The sequence below is a fragment of the Ostrea edulis genome, chromosome 7 (genome assembly GCF_947568905.1).
Source record: "Ostrea edulis chromosome 7, xbOstEdul1.1, whole genome shotgun sequence".
Classification (NCBI taxonomy): Eukaryota; Metazoa; Mollusca; class Bivalvia; order Ostreida; family Ostreidae; genus Ostrea; species Ostrea edulis.
Genome location: NC_079170.1, coordinates 73,630,669 through 73,653,880, shown reverse-complemented (window position 1 = coordinate 73,653,880; position 23,212 = coordinate 73,630,669). Strand labels below are relative to the sequence as shown.

The window sequence follows — 23,212 nt, the reverse complement described above, 5'->3', positions numbered from 1 at the left end:
AATAGTAACCAATGACTAGCTATCATGTATTTTTAAATAAGACTATATCACAGAACACGTGCGTCAGTTATCGATAAATGTAAGGCGATTTTATAAAGAAATAATTATTACAGCAATGTAGGAAAAGGGGAATTTAGCCCAAATTCTTTTGTTTTGAGAATGTAGTTTTTCCATAAATATTACATGCGAATTTTGATTTATCCCACCCCCCTTTATGGTAATACTGAATGCTTGCGAAAATATAAGTATGAAACGATTAGAGTTGTAGATCTGTTGGCATTGATTGCAAATGCAGTCAGAGTCGTTCGTTTCTACTAAACATGTTTTCTTAAGAAATGTTTTTTTTATCTATTTTTTTTTTTTTTTTTTTTTTACATGTAATGATCGGGAGTCACCGGGTTTTGTCCTCTTGGAACACACAATACAAGCGTATACTTTATCTTGTAGCTTACAAATGAGTTTTAATTTAGATATCTAGACACTACATCGTCTATCTATCAACTACCAACATTCACTCTTATAGCAGGGTAGATGCGAATATTCCATTACCATATATATCATCGAGTAACTTCAACAACTTTGACAGATCGATGAAGTTGGAATTGTTTTGATAGGAAACATGCATGTCATAAAACTACAGGTACTGCAGCATGTAAATAATGAACAATATATTGTAATGAATTGATTTTCAAGTGTATATATCTAAAGCAATATAATGCTCGCACTATTATGCTCTGGTATAAAGGTACCGATTAAGCTATCGCGCTTTCATTTTCGATATTATTAAACTTTTTATTTTATAAACAAAGATTGCATTCGGTTGCAGACGTGCATTTTTTTTTTAAAAGCCAGGCCAAAGCCATAATAAAATTCTTACTTAATAACAAGCGTATTATGTATCATGAGTGGGTTTTTAATTCAAATGGTTAATCATTAGATGTGTCTGACATAATGCTTAATACAATATTAGAATAGCTTTTGAAATTACACATGCAACATACCCAATAAGTTATAATTAGCCTACATGTACATTAGAATATTATGACTGGCAAGGCATATTTAGACATGTATTTAGATACGCATTGTAGCCACCACAGTATATGCACACCAATTAAGAAGGATAATTCATATCATAAACCATCTATGATAAAAAAGAATATGTGATTGAACTTTGCCATGTGTTACATTAATTGCGTTGATATCATTGCGTATCTATATCAAACATAAAATTGGAATCGGAAATATCTGTATCGAAGATTCCAATTTTCTGATTCTACACTATCTTCTTCAATGCAAACTACGTAGAGTCTTATAAAATTTAATATGCTGTACATATGCATATTATTTGCTCATTAAACTTGTATATATGAACACCATCAACGTTGAAATTTGTATTACAGATGAACGCGGGAAATGGTTAAACGTTAGATTTAATAGTCTGCTCATTTAACAATCAAGTCGAAATTTTTCCCATTACTGACTTTCAACATGATTAATTTGTACACAAAATATCTTTGTGGTTGTTGCATGTGCTCTATCTTTAAAATGGTTTCAAAGGCATAAAAAACGGCTAATTTCTACGATTTCGGTAAATCATGTCAATCAAAGATAAGGAAAATGACGTCACAGAACATATTACGTCACTAATTTCCACATGTATCATCAGGGCCAATACCCTAGTGCATAATCATAATGATTAAACCAAGTGAAACCACATTTTAAATTTATCCTAATTTTGTGGCGAAATTTGGGCCTTAATGTACCTTGCTCTTAATCATTTTTAAACACCTAGTCAAACTTTTTCACAAAATCCTTTACTTTAAACAAAACGACAAGAGAGATTGGGTAAACTTGAGGAAATTGAAAATGAATTGAATAGACACAGTAAAATTATAAATGTACAAAGACAATACACCGCGTGCACGTAGGTGGAAATATACAATGTACAGATTGTGCAGGATTATTGTGGACAAAATAGTATTTTTCACAAAAAAACAACAACACACACTTGATATTTACATTATTTCAATTACTGTGATTGTCCAACACGTGTCACGTGACTCTAGGCATAAACGTTCACTAAATCCTACTGAATTTCCAAACAGGATAATTTTCGCTTCCTGGACAAAAATGATTAAGTTGACTCCTAGTATAAATGTTGACGCACATGTAACTATTTCAAAGCTGATGAATATCATTAATCTTTTTGATGACATTAGAAAGGAGTAAGATGATGTGGGGTAAGATAAAAACGAAATCACCAAAATGAGCATTACTACCTTTGTGGGTAGTTATACGTCAACCAAGTCGAATATTACAGTTTTCTGACTTTCATGATGGATGATTTAAGGGAATATATCAATGTTTTCCACGTTTCCCAGTTAACGCCCTTTGCGTAGTCATCATTTCCATACAGTCCGTTCAGGTTCGATCGATGACATGCGTTATACCACCAGCCTCCGTTCGCCCACACGGCGCAGTTCAGGGTCACATGGTTATCGTTGTCCTTGTCAAATGTAGAAAAGGGCATTCCATTGATACATATACTGCAAGTTCCAGCAAAACTGTCTCCTGTTAATGAAATGGCCGTAGAAATATATGCTAAGAATTTTTAAGTACAGTTTCATATTAGAAAAAAAAACATTAGAGAGGGATGAAATACCAAAATATACAATTATTTTAGGAAGTTCTGTGGTAGTACAAATCTATTCTTATTCATTTTTATGCATTTATATTTATCAATTGTTGTCCCTCTATAATACGCACTATTTGTTTTATTCATATTGAATGTCAGTCAATCATACAGACACTTAAGCGTGCTACCACACCTCCAAAAGAGTTTCGTTTCGTTCCATGCAAACCGTTCACCGTTCCGTGCAGACCGTTCACCGTTCAGTGCAAACCGTTCAGCGCTCCGTGCAGACGCTCACCGTTCCAAGCAGACCGTTCAGCGTTTCGTGCAGATCGTTCATCGTTCCGTGTAAATCGTTTCGTACAAGAATCGTTCCGTGCATGATGAAGCAACGCCCATAGAAACGTGCAGATCGTTCAAACCACGCCCTTAGAAACGTACATATTGTGCAAATCATTTTGGCATGGGATGTCGGACAGGTAAACGTTTTTGGGAATTTGAGCAATTATTTCAAAATGTCTCTTAGACGGACTTTCAACAGTGATTATCTGCAATAATCGAAAGGAAACAGTTTATTATAAAACCACCAGGCAGAGCAAAATCCGATACCATTTTTTTTAACCTTGGTAGTTTATAGCAAGTCCAGAGACGGATTTGTTTTATGCATATAGGACTAATTAGGTCACCTGAGCTGAAAGTTCAAGTGAGCTTTTCTGATCGCCTGTTGTCTGTCGACTGTCCATCTGTCAGTCTGTCCGTCAGTCCATCTGTCCATCTGTCTGTAAACGTTTTACATTTTTTACTTCTTCTCCAGAACCACAAGACCAATTTCAACGAAACTTGGCAAAAATATCCTTGGGTAAGGGCGTTCAAGTGTGTTCAAATGAAAGACCATGCTCTCTTCAAAAGGGAGATAAACACAAATATGCTAAAAAGGTTAGGGTCATTTAAAAATCTTCTTCTTAAGAACCACTGGGCCAGGAGAGCTGAAATTTACCTGACAGCTTTCTGACATAGTCCACATTCAAGTTTGTGAAAATGATGACCCCCAGGGATAGGATGGAGCCACAATAGGGGATATAAATTTTACATACAAATATGTAGGGAAAATCTTTAAAAATCTTCTTCTCAAGAACCGCTGGACCAGAAAAGCGGAGATTTACATGAAAGCTTTCTGACATAATGCGAATTAAAGTTTGTTAAAATCATGGGCTCCGGGGGCAGGATGGGGCCACAATAAGGGATCAAAGTTTTGAGTGCAAATATATCGGGCAAATATTTAAAAAATATTCTCCTCAAGAACCATTGGGCCAAGAGAATAGAAATTTACATGAACGCTTTCTGGTATTGTGCAGATTCAAGCTTGTTAAAACATTACCCCCGGGATAGGATGGGGTGACAATAGGGAATCAAAGTTTTACATACAAATATATAGGAAAAATCTTTAAAAATCTTCTCAAGAACCGTTGGGATGGGAAATTAGAATTTTACATGTAAGCTTCCTGACATAGTGTAAATTCAAGTTTGTTAAAAGTATGGCCCCTGGGGGCAGGATGGGGCCACAATAGGGAATCAAAGTTTTAAGTACAAATATATCGGGAAAAGCATTAAAAATCTTCTAAAGAAACACAGGGCCAAAGATGTCTACATCTACATGAAAGCTTCCTGGCATAGTGCAGATTCAAGTTTGTGAACATCATGGCCCCGGGGTTAGGTTGGTGCCACAATAGGAATGCAAGTTTTAAATGCAAATATATAGAGACAATCTTTAAATATGGGCCAAAGTGACTCAGGTGAGCGATGAGCCCATGGACCTCTTGTTTATTTGTCTTTTTACATTTCTATGATCAAGTGTCTGTTTTCAAATAAAAACTATTTTCATCCAAATTGTTTATCGGAACTGGCTGCATAATGCAAAGACGGACTTGTGTATAACTTTTATATTCTACGCAAATTTCAAGGTGCTTTCTTGATTACCACAATAGGTCAGATAATCCGGGTATATGAAATTAACATTCGTACAGAAGTGTAAATATCGGCGGGGGCAATTGAAATAAGACAAAAGAGGTGTTTATATATTTTGTTTCTCAAAATTGGATGCAGTTTTCTAGAGGTGTAAAGCTGAGGCAAATGCAACAATCTATCTACAATTGGATGTTAGATCCGCTCGCATATCTGTTGATCATTACTGTAGTAAGTCATTATTTGTTTTATCTATTCATTCATACATTTGATTTATTTCGCAATCTGTTTCAATCATATTTTCATTGTTTCTTTTTGTTTTGTATTTTCCCTTGTTATTCAAGGTGACAGGTTCTTATCAACTGGCTAATACGATATCCAGATGTACCCACCCACCCCCGCGCCCTAAAATATGACCCAGTCTTACCTGGCGAGAAGTGTTTTTTAATCATTTTTCTGTTATCATACACGTATGTAATAATGTAAAGGTTTATTCAACATCTGTCTTTGAGAAAAGTCCTGGAATATACAAATTGCAGACGTGCTTTAACGGTACTCAGATTGAATGTACAAAATTAGCGAAACAGACGCGACTTTTTCAATGAATTTAATAGAGCAATGAATAAATAAAGTTGAATAATCAATATTCCATGACGATACAATTTATGCATCTTCTTCCTTTATTTCTGACTTTAAAAAATATTCATTTCCTTTTATTCCAACGTGTTCATAAGTCATTAACCTACTCCTTGTTTAAACTAACCTCAGGATGACACAGATAATGCAGAAAAATCAAAGCGTGCAGGTCATGCCTATCGTTTCGTGAAGACTGTTCCGAAAAATGCTTCAATCTTTCCTGAGGAGAAGTTTTTTGAAATGATTTTATCTGTTTTTCATAGACGTACACCTGCATATAAAATGTATAGGTTTATTTAACATCTGTCGTTGGGAAGTCAGGCCTGGAATATACAAATTGCAAATGTATTTCAACGATACTCAAAATGAATGTACAACATTGCAAAACAGACGCGACCATTTCATAACCAGTTTCAATGAATTTGATAGAGCAATGAATCAATAAAATTTGATTAATCAATATTCCGTGACGATGTGATTTTTGCATATTTTTCTTTTATTTCCGAAATTAAAAAAATCATTTATTTTCATTCCAACGTGTTCATGGCATTGATCTAATAAGTAAAAATGAAATTTACCGTGTCGTACATGAGCAATCATTTTAAAATGAATTATTATCATTTCTTTTTTAACCTTTCTTTAAATATTTAGAATACAGCCATTATATTGAAACTATTTGAACCAAATAATACCAACAAAAAAAATATATAAAAGCATGCAGGCCACGCCCACCGTTTCGCGTAGACCGTTCTCAAAGCGTGCAAGCCACGCCTATAAAGTGGTCGGCATTTCGTGCAAAGCGTTTCGTGCAAACTGTTCACCGTTCCGTGCAAGAAACATTCGTACCGTTCCGTGCAAGTGGTGTAGTAGTACACTTCAGGATCTGTGCATATATATATATATATATATATATATATATATATATATATAGTGGGATAAATCTCCGATATAATCTTCTAGAGTGCTCGACGTGGCCTCACGGAGCTACATAAATTGATGATCAGATGGAGTTCAATCACATAAGATTTATTTCTCTACAGGCTGTTTCGTAAGGGGATGGTTTTCCCCTCACTCGTCGGGAGAAAAATGACATCTAACGAAAAACATCCGTATGGCTGAGTATATGTTACACAGAAACATGTTTCTGTGTAACATATACTCAACCATGCGGATGTTCAATGAAATGTTTCTGTGTAACATATACTCAGCCATGCGGATGTTTTTCGTTAGATGTCATTTTTCTCCCGACGAGTGAGGGGAAAACCATCCCTTTACGAAACAGCCTGTAGAGAAATAAATCTTATGTGATTGAACTCCATCTGATCATTAATTAATATATATATATATATAAAAGCACTAAAGTTCCAACAACACCCGATACCTCAAAGTGTCGGATCCACAACATGGATACAAGGTCAAATACAAAAAATTATACAAAGCACTAAAATGACCAACGACACGAACAACGAGATTGTCAAATTTTCGGGACGACCCGTCCCTTCTTCAGGACAAACGAAAAGAATTACATAATGTGGTCAATATCAACAGAGCATAATAACAAAAACTACATATAAATACATCTAGCACTACAACTACACTAATCTACACACGTATTTACAACGCAGACTACATGTTTTTGGTCTTTAGGCTTGCCAATCAATATTGAAAGTGGAGCGAATTAGGACATGCCTTATTCGTCCAAAGAGCTGATCCAAAATGTCCGAAAAGAAAAACAATAAACTTAATTAATCTCAAGTGGAACGAGTTAACCCAATTACGTTGACAAATAGTAAAGCTAACTCGTACCCAGAGAGATTCTATTTTAACCATGCATAATTTATAAAAGATAACAATAAGTAACAAATACAAAAAAAAATGCTATTGACATTTTAGAGAAACATCCTCTCTACAGACCCAAAAGCACTTGGGAACCACCTCCAGGCAAATGTGGAGCTTTGGAGTCTTACATCGAGGCGGTCGAGGAAGAAATAAACAAAATCCTTTTAAAGCCGGATTCAACCCGAGATAATCTCGGCAAAGACAAAAGGTCGGCATTGCAAACATTAAAAAGTCGGGATAATATTGTCATTAAAAAGGCAGACAAAGGTTCTACTGTTGTTGTCATGGACAAAGACAAGTACCTAAACGAGGCTCATAGACAGCTCTCAGACGAACGCTTTTATAAAAAGTTACAGTCTGACCCCACCGAAGAGTTCTCTACCAAGATCACCGAAACCCTCCAGCAAATGTACAACAAGGTCGGGATCGGTGACAATGTTTTGGGAGCGCTTTGTCCTAACAACTGTAGATCAGGACTATTCTATCTACTGCCTAAAATTCACAAAAAAGACATGCCAGGCCGTCCTATAGTCAGCGCCATCGGACATCCCACGGAGAAAATCTCTGAATTCATTGATTTACATCTCCGTCAGCACGTAGAGGATTTACCATCATACTTGAAGGACACCACTGATTACCTTAATAAAACACCCTAATCGGGCCTGCCAGACCATACCCTCCTTGTGACCATGGATGTTACTTCACTTTACACAAACATTCCACATGACGAGGGTATCGAGGCGTGTAGAGAGGTTTGGAACAATAGGGTAATTAAATGTCCTTCAACTGAATCACTCATTCAGCTTCTTGAACATGTCCTCAAGTTCAATAACTTCATGTTTAATGGTGAACACTACCTGCAAATAAGTGGCACAGCTATGGGAACAAAAATGTCACCATCGTATGCCAACATCTTTATGGGGAGACTGGAACGTAGACTTCTACCTTATTCACCAGTTAAACCCCTCAGTTGGCTACGTTTTATTGATGACATTGAGATGAAGTGGGTTAACGGTCGTGAAAGCCTGGACGATTTTATTGAGATGGCAAACTCTTTCCATAATTCCATCAAGTTTACTGTGAAAATTTCCACCTCAAATAACATTCTTCTGGATACCACAGCCACATTTAGAAACGGGGAAATTGAGTTTAATCTCCACACCAAACCCACTGACTCTCATTTATACCTTATGCCATCTAGTTGTCATCCACCCCACACTTTCAAAGGTGTACCTAAGGGTTTGGCTACGCGAATCCGCCGCATCTGCTCCACTCCTACTATTTTCCAAGAACAAGGAACAATCCTCAAAACTCATCTCACTAACAGAGGATATGATCCTTGCAAGGTACAATCCGCGATTGATGAGATGTCACTACAGGACCAACAGTCCCTCCTCCAGTATAAAGAAAAACCTCAGAATGACAGGGTTCCATTGGTCACTACGTATCATCCTGCCCTCAAGAACATCAACGGTATTCTAAAGAAACACCTGCCCATTCTGCATGCCAACAAACGAATGGCTGGTGTTTTTAAGGAACCACCAATGGCATCCTTCAGACGCCCCAGAAACCTGAAGGACATGATAGTAAGGACCAAACTGGATAACCCTTTACCCAATGGAGGTTTCAAAATATGCTCAGACCTCAGATGTCAATTATGCAAATATAGCTCAGACACTGAGGGTTTTAGCAGTCATGTCACGGGTCGCAGTTCTAAAATATTGGGAAACTTTTCCTGCAAAACCAATAACTGCATCTATCTCATCAGTTGCAATGTCTGCCAGAAGCAGTACATAGGAGAAACAACAGACCTTCGCAGACGGGTCAACAACCACCGGTCCTCCATCAGAACCAAAAAAGATTTGCCATTAGCAACACATTTCAATGGCAATAACCACCGATGGGAGGACATGACAGTAGTGGTTATTGATCATGACCCTAGTTGGTCAGATACCGAAAGAAAGCAGAAGGAAAAATTCTGGATGCACAGGTTGAAGTCATTTGAACCGCATGGTATCAACAAACCTACTGACTTCACCAGGATGAATACGGGCTAAACCCTTACTAGATTTTAAGCTTCATCTAGACCTACTCGTCTGATCATGTCCCTAACAGTGGTACTATGACCATTTTTGAACACATTTTTTTTTTCAATTCTGTTTACAATCAGCCCATCTTTTTAAAAAAAAAATTGAACTTCATAACCGATTGCTTACATGTAAAACCCATTTATCAGTTTCCGTGATTCTATGATTTTTACACATCTACCCTAGACATGATCAGTGCAGGAATGTCTGATGTTGATTCAATTTCCTGGGCTGCCTATTCTTTGTTTTTGTTTGGAGTTGGTCCATTTTGTTAACTTATTCAAACTTGTTGTTTACATTATCTTTCTCTCAAACTTTGTTAATTTCTTACTTCGTTTACATAGCTTATTTTCATTTATTTATTATCTCTCTTTTTTTTTCCTCTTTTTTTTGTATTTCTTACTTATTATTATCTTTTATAAATTATGCATGGTTAAAATAGAATCTCTCTGGGTACGAGTTAGCTTTACTATTTGTCAACGTAATTGGGTTAACTCGTTCCACTTGAGATTAATTAAGTTTATTGTTTTTCTTTTCGGACATTTTGGATCAGCTCTTTGGACGAATAAGGCATGTCCTAATTCGCTCCACTTTTAATATTGATTGGCAAGCCTAAAGACCAAAAACATGTAGTCTGCGTTGTAAATACGTGTGTAGATTAGTGTAGTTGTAGTGCTAGATGTATTTATATGTAGTTTTTGTTATTATGCTCTGTTGATATTGACCACATTATGTAATTCTTTTCGTTTGTCCTGAAGAAGGGACGGGTCGTCCCGAAAATTTGACAATCTCGTTGTTCGTGTCGTTGGTCATTTTAGTGCTTTGTATATATATATATATATATATATATATATATATATATATATATATATATATATCTATATATATGTAAAACTTATACGGTGCCAATTTTGATGCACCAGATGCGCATTTCGATAAATAATGTCTCTTCAGTGATGCTCAACCGAAATGTTTGAAATCCGAAATAACAAGGAAGTTTTAGAGCTACATGTATTATAGGGGAAAACAGTGTGCCAAAAAGGTAGAGTAAAATGCGTCTAAGGATAAGAGCTATGCATGAGGGAGATAATCCTTAATTTTGAAATGAATTTCTAAATTTTATAACAGCAATTAAATATACATCCGTATTTTCAAGCTAGTAACGAAGTACTTAGCTACTGGGCTGTAGAGACCCTCGGGGACTAACAGTCCACGAGCAGATGCCTCGACCCAGGGGTCATAATGTAAAACTTTTACGGTACCAATTTTGATGCACCATATATATATATATATAGAGAGAGAGAGAGAGAGAGAGAGAGAGAGAGAGAGAGAGAGAGAGAGAGAGAGAACACCGTATGTACTTTATTGCTAAAACGACATCTTCCTCAAATCTTTGGCAAACCATACACGTATCAAAACTTCCAGCAAATTACGTCCCACGTCCGCCATCTATCAGTTAAAAGTAATATTTCCCTACGTTGGCCTTTATAATTTTCTAGTGTGTAGCTTGGGCATTTCATATTTTTCCACCAATTGTAGTCAGCTACAATAATGGGGGGGGGGGGGACCCATAAACGTGTATGAAAACTTAAATTGTAACGATGATTTACATACAGCAATAACCTCTTACATTAATTTCATCGATTGACCTTTGACTGACAACGCAAAGGGACGTAATTAATGGTGACCGGTTTACAGGGGATGCTTAGTCCTCATAGGCTACTGATCCCACCTCTGGTATATCCATGGGTCCGTGTTAGCAAACTCTCTATTTTGTATTGCTTATAGGAGTTGTGAGATTGATCACTGTTCGTCTTTAATACATATATGTATACACGCATCACTTTAACGCATCTGTTTTTTTAAATAACATAACCCGTTGCCAATCACTCATTCTCGTTGCTAGGTATATACATCAACACGGAGGGTGTGGCTTTTACACCGACAGAAAAACGGTTTTTTTCGGAAAAAATAATGTTTATTTTAATAAGCTGTTATGTATATACATGCAGATCTAACAAAGCCATTTTGAATCCCATTTATTCATGGCAGAGTACATGACCTCATATTCCCGGCGTGTCCTCCAATCAAATGCCTATTGGTTTTTCGCTGTGCCCAGTATATTTTAGAAATATAATGCTTTCTTATGTATATATCAACCACTAACCAGCATTTCCGGAATAACCAGTGACCTGGATCCTATAGTTGTCGCTTGCGTCGGCTACTTTAAAACTGCTGTATTCAGCATATCTTGTATTACCACTGTGGTCCTCCATCTCTATACGCAGTATAGTATGGCTGTCCGTCGTGAGTTTGTTTATGTACTTATTACCTATTCAAGCAATATTCACAAGTTTAATTGCATTCATTACAATGGTCAGACATCAAATACAAAATCTAAAGCTATATGAACTACTCAGAAAAACAACAGGCTGCGATATAGTAAATATAATTGTGAACATTAAGAATGCAATATGATTATCGTAAACTTTTTATATTTCCGAGGTTTTAACTCCGATACCTTTACCAATGAAAATGATAGCCATTTCCCCCATGAATTTGAACAGTGTGCGTATGATTCTTGATCAATATGGTACGACTATCTCATGTCTGGGAATATTCGGACAGAATTGAAAGTAAAATGTAAATATAGAAAATGAATTTCATTTTTGAAAATGCATGAGGATATGAATGGTAACGTTAACGGTTCACGCCAGCAAATTCAAGAAACCCTAACACACTCTAGGACGCAAGCTGATGGAAAGCGTCGCGGTTGCATTTAAAAAAAAAATGAAAATTATTTTTTAATGAATCCAAACAATAAAATGCTTTCTTTGTTGTTTCATCGGTGATGAAGGTGGGAAGCATTGCAGAAAAATCGTTACCCGCGTTGACGTTATTTTAAAGTATTTTTTTTTTGGTTGAAAATATAAACTAGATCTAAGTACTAAAATATCATGGTTGACCCGTTCGTTATGTTAAACGGAAGAGTCAATGCTCCCTTTAACCTTGATGACGCTCCATATTTGGTAATGGATACTTAGACGGGTGGTACTAAAAAACCGGATCTAAGTACATTGCAACAAACATGTATTCATTGTCTATAATGAAAGCGTCAATTTCGAAAGAAATATAAAAGAAAAGATTCAGTGAATGTAAATATTCATTTATGATATCCCTTTGTTACTTAAACACACCAATACAAAGTTCTCACAATTTTAAAAGAAGTTTTAGGAAGGTCGATTCGAAGAAAAATATAAGCTGGGTATAATAAGAATTTCTCAATTGTTAAGAAGGGAAATCTAGCTCATTATTTTTGCAATAACAGAAACAAAACCAATTTGTAACCTTGGATCGTTGTGAAACACGAGTCTGCATCCCATTAAGAATTCATAAACGTTCAATACTTCGATTGAATCCCTCCTCTCTTTTTTTCTCTCGCGCCATCCCAGCTGCTCCATTCACATGCACATTTACAGACACAAATCCTTACCCCAAAATCCCAATATTGCTTCACTGCGTCATCATAGTTTACGGTGGGTGGATAGTGTAATATCTTAAAATTGTCTGTTTTTCACAAATGCATATACAAGTAATAAACTCTTAATTAGAATATTAACTGGGCTATGCATAGAAACAGTTCATTTAGAATATTCACTAGGCTATGCAGAGAAAGGGTTCATTTAGAATATTCACTAGGCTATGCAGAGTGACGGTACATTTAGAATATTCACTGGGCTATGCAGAGAAACGATTCATTTAGAATATTCACTGGGCTATGCAGAGAGACGGTACATTTAGAATATTGACTGGGCTATGCAGTGAGATGGTACATTTAGAATATTCACTGGGCTATGCAGTGAGACGGTACACGATTTAGAATATTCACTGAGCTATGTAGAGAAACGATTCATTTAGAATATTCACTAGGCTATGCAGTGAGACGGTACATTTAGAATTTTCACTAGGCTATGCAGTGAAATGGTACATTTAGAATATTCACTAGGCTATGCAGTGAAATGGTACATTTAGAATATTCACTAGGCTATGCAGAGAGACAGTACATTTAGAATGTTGACTGGGATATGCAGTGAGACGGTACATTTAGAATATTCACTAGGCTATACAGAGAAACGGTTCATTTAGAATATTCACTGGGCTATACAGAGAAACGGTTCATTTAGAATATTCACTGGGCTATACAGAGAAACGGTTCATTTAGAATATTCACTGGGGGATGCAGAGAGACTGCTCATTTAGAATATTCACTGGGCGATACAGAGAGACTGTTTATTTAGAATATCCAATGGGTTATGCAGAGTGACGGTTCATTTAGAATATTCACTAGGCTATGCAGAGAGACGGTACATTTAGAATATTAACTGGGCTATGCATAGAAACGGTTCATTTAGAATATTCACTAGGCTATGCAGAGAAAGGGTTCATTTAGAATATTCACTAGGCTATGCAGAGTGACGGTACATTTAGAATATTCACTGGGCTATGCAGAGAAACGATTCATTTAGAATATTCACTGGGCTATGCAGAGAGACGGTACATTTAGAATATTGACTGGGCTATGCAGTGAGATGGTACATTTAGAATATTCACTGGGCTATGCAGTGAGACGGTACACGATTTAGAATATTCACTGAGCTATGTAGAGAAACGATTCATTTAGAATATTCACTAGGCTATGCAGTGAGACGGTACATTTAGAATTTTCACTAGGCTATGCAGTGAAATGGTACATTTAGAATATTCACTAGGCTATGCAGTGAAATGGTACATTTAGAATATTCACTAGGCTATGCAGAGAGACAGTACATTTAGAATGTTGACTGGGATATGCAGTGAGACGGTACATTTAGAATATTCACTAGGCTATACAGAGAAACGGTTCATTTAGAATATTCACTGGGCTATACAGAGAAACGGTTCATTTAGAATATTCACTGGGCTATACAGAGAAACGGTTCATTTAGAATATTCACTGGGGGATGCAGAGAGACTGCTCATTTAGAATATTCACTGGGCGATACAGAGAGACTGTTTATTTAGAATATCCAATGGGTTATGCAGAGTGACGGTTCATTTAGAATATTCACTAGGCTATGCAGAGAGACGGTACATTTAGAATATTGACTGGGCTATGCAGTGAGATGGTACATTTAGAATATTCACTAGGCTATGCAGAGTGACGGTTCATTTAGAATGTTGACTGGGATATGCAGTGAGACGGTACATTTAGAATATTCACTAGGCTATACAGAGAAACGGTTCATTTAGAATATTCACTGGGCTATGCAGAGAAACGATTCATTTAGAATATTCACTGGGGGATACAGAGAGACTGCTGATTTAGAATATTCACTGGGCGATACAGAGAGACTGTTTATTTAGAATATCCAATGGGTTATGCAGAGTGACGGTTCATTTAGAATATTCACTAGGTTATGCAGAGAGACGGTACATTTAGAATATTGACTGGGCTATGCAGTGAGATGGTACACGATTTAGAATATTTACTGGGCTATGTAGCCAGACGGTATGTTATCAAATCTAGTGAGAATATCTGTTGGCCTTCAACAGATTTGATCATATGACCACTCCACTTCATATAGCAATGACCATTTCAAAATGGTTATTCAATTCTTACATGTGTAAATAAATAAGATGAGATATGTAAATTGAAGTAAGAATGCATTGAAAACGATCGGTTTATGCGTTAAACTAGCAAACGTCCCGAAAGAACATGTCTATGTATTGTATATGTGGTATTCATATGTTATATATATAAATCAAAATGAAATTTCAAATATTCTTGGGATGTCAAAGATTAAAACTTTGATGCTGATTTGAAGCAGAATGGCCTTCGATCGGACACAACATACGATAAGGTGTTATAAAAAGATATCAATAGCTCAGAATGGAATACTGGTTCAACATTTCTGCAGTAAAAAAAAAAACCCACAGCAACACAGATATCTATTTCTAAGTGTGAAATACGCGTCATCGCACCATTTTCACTTATTCAACATTCAATATTTCAAATTAACCTCTCCTTACGCTCTTTCAGAATGATGACAACATAACTTGGGGGGGGGGGGGTCGTTATTGTGTACGGCGGGTGGTTTCTGTAATATTTCAAAATCGTTCATCTCAAGTTAATAACCATTTCAAAAACTTCATTGGGGTGTAAAATGAGGTATTATGTGATCAAGTATCTTGCTTCTGGGCAAACGTCCGCAAGAGTTCGTTTGCTCGCAAACCAAACTCTTCCAGTTAGGCATTATGGGATAGCGATCTCTTAGACCGCGGATACTGGGTGACGTCACTGTAGAATGACGAAATAACATAACGTCAAATGTAAACATCAAGTTCATTACTTTACACCATAATTTGAACACATTTCCTACTTGTTGATGATCTTTTGATCATTCTATGTTTAAAATAAAATCCATACTTTTATATTAATGCTCTTAATGTCAATATTTTCAAGCTCTAACTACGAACTATTTCTTTAGTGTTATTTGCCCGCGTGATAATCGCGGACTCACAATATACAAATCTGTATATTGTACTGCGTCACATAGGGGAGGTCTATACGTAGGTGATGTAATGAGGCCTCGACGGTGAGTTTGGCTTCTGGGTTCATAATGGTTGATCATGTGACCGCCCCACTTCACATCCCAGTGAAATATTTATAGTTCAAGACAAGATGAGTTTTATATTTTTGATTTGATTACCTAACCAGAATTCGGACTCGAAGGATCCAAAACCGAATTCATAATCGGTCCAATTTTTCATGAAATTTTCAGAACCATCTATTCTTCTTTGCAATACCTATAGAAATATATTCAATTTTAGAATACACACGCATTCATGATTCATAAGTTAGAAACACAGAAATAAGATATGAACGGTGTTAACTGTATTTCAATAAATACTCACTGTCCAAGACGCTCCGCTTTCAAACGAGCAGTATACCTGTTTGGGTTCACCATCTAATACGATGATGTACACTCCCGAAATCTGGGTAGTCTGTGATAGGTAGTTGCAATCTGTGTCTCTGTCTAAATGAGCATTAAAATTGTATTTAATTAACTTTTATTTTATATTTATAAATATAGTTCATGTAATTGCTATTCTTGTACCATGTTAATTCAGGATTCGCTGTAGCTGTACTAATGTAAACATTCTAGAGAAGGCATTAATTGTTGACAGCTGTTTAATCAAAATTTGGTAGAGACTGATCTAGTAAATTTTGTATAAAAAAGAAAAAAAAGCATTTGCTGACAAATATGTATATCTGGCGCTTTTCACTATGAAACCAGCTATTTCACCATGTACTGGTATGTTTTCAATTCAGGAGTCACACCACAAGGTATGTTCTTGCCTAGCTTCAGAAATGAATTAGCAGAAAATAATAATAATCATAGTTTGTGTGCTGCTATCATTTACTGCACAATAGGGTCAACAGTTAGCGCAAACAATGCTTTTAGAGGCTGTAGAATACACGAGCACAGTCTTCGTAATAAGAGTTATCAATATCATATTTACTCTTATTTTCCTTCCAAGATTATTTGATTGTACTTGTAACGCACGATTTCATTAGCTACGTACACTAAAAAAGTTTAAATCGTATATGAATTAACTTGGTATGAGGACACACACCTTGCCAATCCAAGCTGACACTATTTTTTTCTATATCATATTTTATCACATTGCAACACTGTTACAGAGTAGACCTACTATCAAATAATGATAATAATAATAAAAACCAGTGGTATTAAACTTGAACAAAAATATACTTTTGTTAGCTTTTTGTACACAGGTAAGCAACTTTTGGATTGGTAAAAGTTCAATACGACTTCTTTATTTTTGTCTAAATACGTGTAATAGCATAGAGCACAGATAGATATTCTGAATAATAGTATGTCAATTATTATCAAATGTTGTTCTCTTTCGTTTTAAAATACATTTTTCACTGAATAAGAAAGTGTTTGATCCGACTTTCAAGGCAAATACGTTACACTTTGCCAGATGACATCACAATGACCTGCAGATCGCGAGTAGTTGCTTTTTAAAATTTACTGTACATTGTATCGTCTTTTATAGACTCTATTCCATGAATGATAAATTATTTAATCAAAGTATTTACTAATAAAGCAGCCGATTTTTTTTTCTGGAGGGTAAACGACATTATTTCACAAATTCTTAACTACCCTTTATCATCAAGTAGTGAGCATTGTTTTGTTTATGCAAAACTAATTATGAATACTATTTTGTAGAATGTCCTTTAACAACAAAATTTCAGAATATCTAAATCAATACACTTTAAAACACGTTCAGAACTGACAACTGGAAATAATAATGAAGCTAAATCAAAATCATAGGCACCGGATGAAAGTGGTGAAGTTTGCAAAATTGAATTATAGAATCGTTTGTTGTCGAATTAGATTAAGAATTGTTAAAATTTCTAACCCCAAAATACATACATGTCAAATGATAAACAGGTTGTGTCTGTAGGATATTGGTATATACAAATAAACTTGAAAGCTAGTGAAAATTACACTCAAGCTAGTAATAGCTATAACCAAAATAATGAAAGTTACACTCAAACTACTGAAATGTACACTCAAAATAGTGAAATCTACACTCAAGCTAGTGAAAGTTGCACTCAAAATAGTGAAAGTTACACTCAATCTAGTGAAAGTTACACTCAAACTAGTGAAAGTTACACTCAAACTAATGAAATTTACCCTCAAGCTAGTTAACGTTACACTCAAACTAGTAAAATTTACACTCAGGGTAGTGAAAGTTACACTCTAACTAGTGAAAACTACACTCAAGCTAGTTAACGTTACACTCAGGATAGTCAAATGTACACTAAAGCTAGTGAACGTTATATTCAAGCTAATATGAAAGTTACACTTAGGACAGTGAAATTACACTTAGGATAGTGGAATTTACACTCAAACTAGTGAAAGTTATACGCAGGCTAGTGAAAATTATACTCAAGCTAGAAAAAGTTACACTCAAGCTTGTGAAAGTTATACCCAGGCTAGTGAAAATTACCCCCAAGCTAGTGAAAGTTACATTTAAGCTAGTTAAAGCTACACTCAACTTACAATCGAAATTGTGCAAGTTACACTCGGGATAATGAAAGGTACACTCAAAATAATGAAAGTTCTTTAGATAATGAAAGTTACACTCAGAATAATGAAAGTTAAACTCGGGATTGTAAAAGTTACACTCAGGAGAGTGAAAATTACACTCAGGTTAACGGAAGCTACACTCTGGATAATGGAAGTTACACACAGGATAATAAAAGTTACACTCGGGATAGTGAAAAGTCAAAATCGGGATCGTGAAAGTTACACTCCTAATAATGAAAGTTACACTCAAAATAATGGAACTTACACTCTGGATAATGAACGTTACACTCAGTATAATGAAAGTTACACTCAGGATGATAAAAGTTAAACTCGGAATAGCGAAAGTTACACTCAGGATGATAAAAGTTACACTCGGAATAGCGAAAGTTACACTCAGGATAATGAAAGTTACACTCTTGATAGTGAAAGTTACATACAGGATAGTGGAAGTTTCTGAGTCAGTAGATCACGTCGAGCAATGTGTCTCATGGGAAGCTAACTGCTGACTTGTTGTGACATGGAAACAAGTAATTTTTCTTTTCACATTTATTTTACGAGGGCTAGTCAATCTGTAACCAGTCCAACTTATTTCTGGTTGAGATCCACCTCTTCTTTTTCGGTGTAATTGCCCTCGAGTGTGATGCACTTAAACCAACGGTGTTCAAGTGCCATCAGTCCAGAACTGAAAAAGTCAGGGTCCTTTCCATTTACTCCTCAAATGCCGTCACAACTTCTTCGTCGGACCGGAAATACAGATATCCTTTTTCAAGTTTGGGGATAGGAAGAAGTCGCTAGGAGCTAGGTCAGGCGAATAGGCAGGATGTGTTATTAATTCATACACGTTTCGTTTCACAACATCCATTGCAACTTTGCAAGTGTGGACTTTTGCGTTGTCCTGTTGCAGCAAAACACATTTAGAAAGGTTACCCTGGCGTTTTTCACGGATGACGGTTCTCAGCTGGTCTAGCAAGTTGAGTTTTACATAGTACACTCCAGTTATTTTATTTCTTTTGGGGAAAAGTCCAACATAATATCGCCTTTTGCGTCCCAAAATACTGTGGTCATCACCTTGCCAGCAGATGGTTGCGTCTTGAACTTCTTTGGCCTCGGGGACCCAGGCCCTGCCAACTGACGGCTCTGAGATTTATTGTCAATAATGAACCCAAGTCTCATCTACAGTCACCAGACGCAAAAGAAAATCATATTTTGACCTACACCACTTCAACAAGGCGCTGTATACTGATGTTCTGGTTGCCATTTGCTCATCACTAAGGAATTTGGGAACCCAACAGACTATTAGCTTGCGCATACCTAAACGATCATGTAAGATCGTTGAAACGCCACCATGTGAAATACCTAACGTCTGTGCTATTTCTTCCACCTGGATTCGCCTATCAGAGTATACCACATCCCGAACTTTCTTACTCATTTCTTCGTCGTTGGCATCCAATGGGCATCCAGACCTGGCTTTATCTTCTAAAGACGTTCTACCGCGTTTGAATTCCTCAGAATTTAACCTGAACATAAGATTGGTTCAGAAGACATATAAACATCGGCTAACTCGCCTTGTATTTCCTAACCTTGTTTACCTTTTAGATGCAAGTACCGAATTATAGCACGGTACTCAACTTTAGATGAAAAGCATACCTTTGCATCACTAGCTATGTTTGACAGTCAATATCTTATTTTAAAAAAAATGATTCGATACGCGTGTAATTTTGTACCCAGGTATAAAATATGTATTGCAGCAAGACATGACAATCGTGACCGTCTGGATTAATAGTAAATAGGATAGGCTTGTTACTTATTGACTCGCCCTCGTACAATCAGTGTATGCGAAGTTTTCCATTTCATTCGGCACTTTTTTCCTAGTAATTACGTTTTCAGTGCAATAGTAGTTTTGTTATAATTCGAAATCAATTTCGTTTTTCGCTCTTTTAATCTAGTTTGATTGGACTGGTAAAAAACATTGAACATACCATAAATACAAACCCCTGTCGTCCTATCTATATAGCCTTCACTTACACATACATCATCCTGTCAAATAATTATGTAGTTTGAATTCTTTATCAAGAAATGTTTTAAGTAGCCATGATGTAATAAATTCATGACGTATTTCACACTCTTTTGTAATTTGTACTTACATCATGTACATGCAATCACTCAAACATGTTTCGTAATACAATCATTGGTACATGTATATTGCAAGGCATTTTTATTTGTTTTAATATTTCGAAAACAGATATACCATGGAATACTAACATTTTATTCATATCATTTCGTCTGGAACGGTCTGCCATATGGACTTAGAAATGTAAAGAAACTCGACTGTTTTAAAAGAAGTTTAAAGACCCACCTATTTCGACTTGCTTTTAATGTGTGATCTGCAATTCTGTTTCTTAATTATACAATTGTGAGTATTACTTTTCCCCTAGAACATTTATGCCAATAGTGTTTTAGCTTTTGACTTAACATTTTAGAGTACTTTTTAGATACTTTATTTTCATAATTTTATAGATGTAAGATTTTATATCATACTGTCATTTAATTTCATTTAATTGTTTGTTGTTTTTTTTTATTGTTGCTTTCCTCACCGCTACCATTGTAAAGCGTCCTAGAGTAATTTGTTTTATATAAGGTGCTGTATAAATTTTATTTATCATTATTATTATTCCGTAAATATACTGCACTGTGTGTCATTTTGTTTGAAAAGTTTAAACGCGTTTATATATCACAGAAAAGTAAAATTAGATTCACTGATAACAACGTTTTGTTAAAATACCTACCATCTGAAATCTTTTACACAGGGGTCCAGTGATAGCAGTCCCCGTGTCCCTTCTCCCACTGCTTAGTCTGCATGTGTCCCCGGAGGCAGCCGTACATACTTCTATAGCATTGCATTGAAGATTATTCATACAGTTCTGGGCACATCGGGATTTGGTCATAAAGTCAGATAAATCAAAGACTGATAATGTTTCATTTTGGTCATCATACGATACGTCTCCTCTGTACGTGAAATACGCAAATTCTTTCAAAGCCTGGCTATGTATCATCAGGCAAGCTATTATAAAACAGTGAAGATGGGATTTCTGCACCCACATCCTAACCGGGGACTAGCCTAGATGATGCGATGCTTTCTTTTTCAAAAGTAGTGTACTTTCCAACGAGTTTATTCAATACGTGGTTGCAATTTCTTCGTCACTTCCAATCAAAAACCTGATCATTATTGATTGAAATTGGGAAAGAACAAACTCCATTGTAGAAGACATGTGAAATGCATATGTAAATATTGATATATTTCTCAAAGGAAACTTTAAGCGGTGAAACTATATATAAGTACAAACTTTGAGGGTACTACTACACCACTTGCCGATCTGCACGGAACGGTGAACAGTTTGCACGAAACGCTTCCCACGAAATGCTGACCCCTTTGTAGGCGTTGCTTGCGCGCTTTGTGAACGGTTTGCACGAAACGGTAGGCGTGACCTGCACGCTTTGGTTTTTTCTCTCGGTATAATTTGTTTCATCCTCGGGTTAGTTTAGTCAAGGAATATTTTCAATATAATGGCAGTATTCTAGATATTAAACAAGGTTGAGAAGAAATTATGATTCATTTTAAAATTATTCCTCATGCACGAAACTGTAAATTTCATTTTTTCTTATTAAATCAATGACTTATGAACGCGTTGGAATGAAAACAAATGAATCTATTTTTTTTTTATTTCTGGAATAAAAGAAAAATATACAAAAATCGTGAAGTCACGGAATATTGATTAATCACATTTTATTGATTCATAGCTCTATTAAATCCATTGAAACTGAATATGAAATGGTCGCGTCTGTTTCGCTATTTTTGTACATTCATTTTGAGTGTCGTTAAAATACATTTGCAATTTGTATATTCCAGGCCTGACTTCCCAAAGACATATGTTAAATAATCCTATACATTTTATATACATGTGTACGTGTATGAAAACAGATAAAATGATTTCAAAAAACTTCTCGTCATGAAAGAATGAATTATTTTGGGCGGGGAGGGGGTTTTGAATGGTCTGCACGAAACGGTAGGCATGACCTCCACGATTTGATTTTTCGGCATTATTTATTTCATTTTGGGATTAGTTTAAACAAGGAATAGGTTAATGCCTTGTTAACACGTTGGAATAACAGGAAATTAATATTTTTTAACTTCGGAAATAAAGGTGCATAAATTGTATTGTCCTGGAATATTGATTATTCAACTTCATTTATTCATTGCTCTATCAAATTTATTGAAGAAGTCGCGTCTATTTCGCTATTTTCGTACATTCGATCAGAGTGTCATTAAAATACGTGCGCAATTTGTATATTCCAGGCCTATTCTCAAATAAAACCTATACGTGTTTACATAAATGTATCACGACAGATACGATGATTTAAAAAACTTCTCATCAGGCATGTCTGGAACATTTTCTCTGGCGGGGGGGGGGGGGGGGAGGGGGGGGGTTGCATCTAGACATCGTATTAGCCAGTTGATAAGAACCTGTCATCTTGGATAAGACGGGAAAATACAAACAAAAAAGAACAATCAAAATATGATTGAAATAGATTGAAAAATAAAACAAACACATGAGTGAATAAATAAAACAAATAATGAAATAATGACTAACTACAGTAATGATCAACAGATATGCGAGCGGATCTAACATCCAATTTTAATAAGATTGTTGCGTTAGCCTCAATTTTAAACCTATAGAAAACTGCATCCATTTTTGAGAGACAAAATATATAAACACCACTTTTGTCATATTTCAATTGCCTTTGCTGATTTTCACACCTTCTGTACGAATGTTAATTTCAAATACCCGGATTAGCTGACCTCTATTGTGGTAAAGAAGGCACCTTGGAATTTGCAT

At 35.8% G+C, this 23,212-nt stretch overlaps 1 protein-coding gene across 1 annotated transcript; it reads right to left on the bottom strand.

Annotated features, from left to right (window-relative positions):
* Positions 1-591: 591 nt before the first annotated feature.
* Positions 592-21,684, bottom strand: LOC125655950 (fibrinogen-like protein 1). The gene is made up of 6 exons (XM_048886491.2): positions 21,104-21,684; positions 20,297-20,354; positions 16,111-16,232; positions 15,906-16,002; positions 11,324-11,488; positions 592-2,571 (listed from the first exon to the last, which is right to left on the bottom strand). The coding sequence occupies exons 1-6, from the start codon at positions 21,416-21,418 to the stop codon at positions 2,315-2,317; spliced, it is 1,014 nt and encodes a 337-aa protein (XP_048742448.2). The 5' UTR covers positions 21,419-21,684; the 3' UTR covers positions 592-2,314.
* Between the last annotated feature and the right edge of the window lie 1,528 nt (positions 21,685-23,212).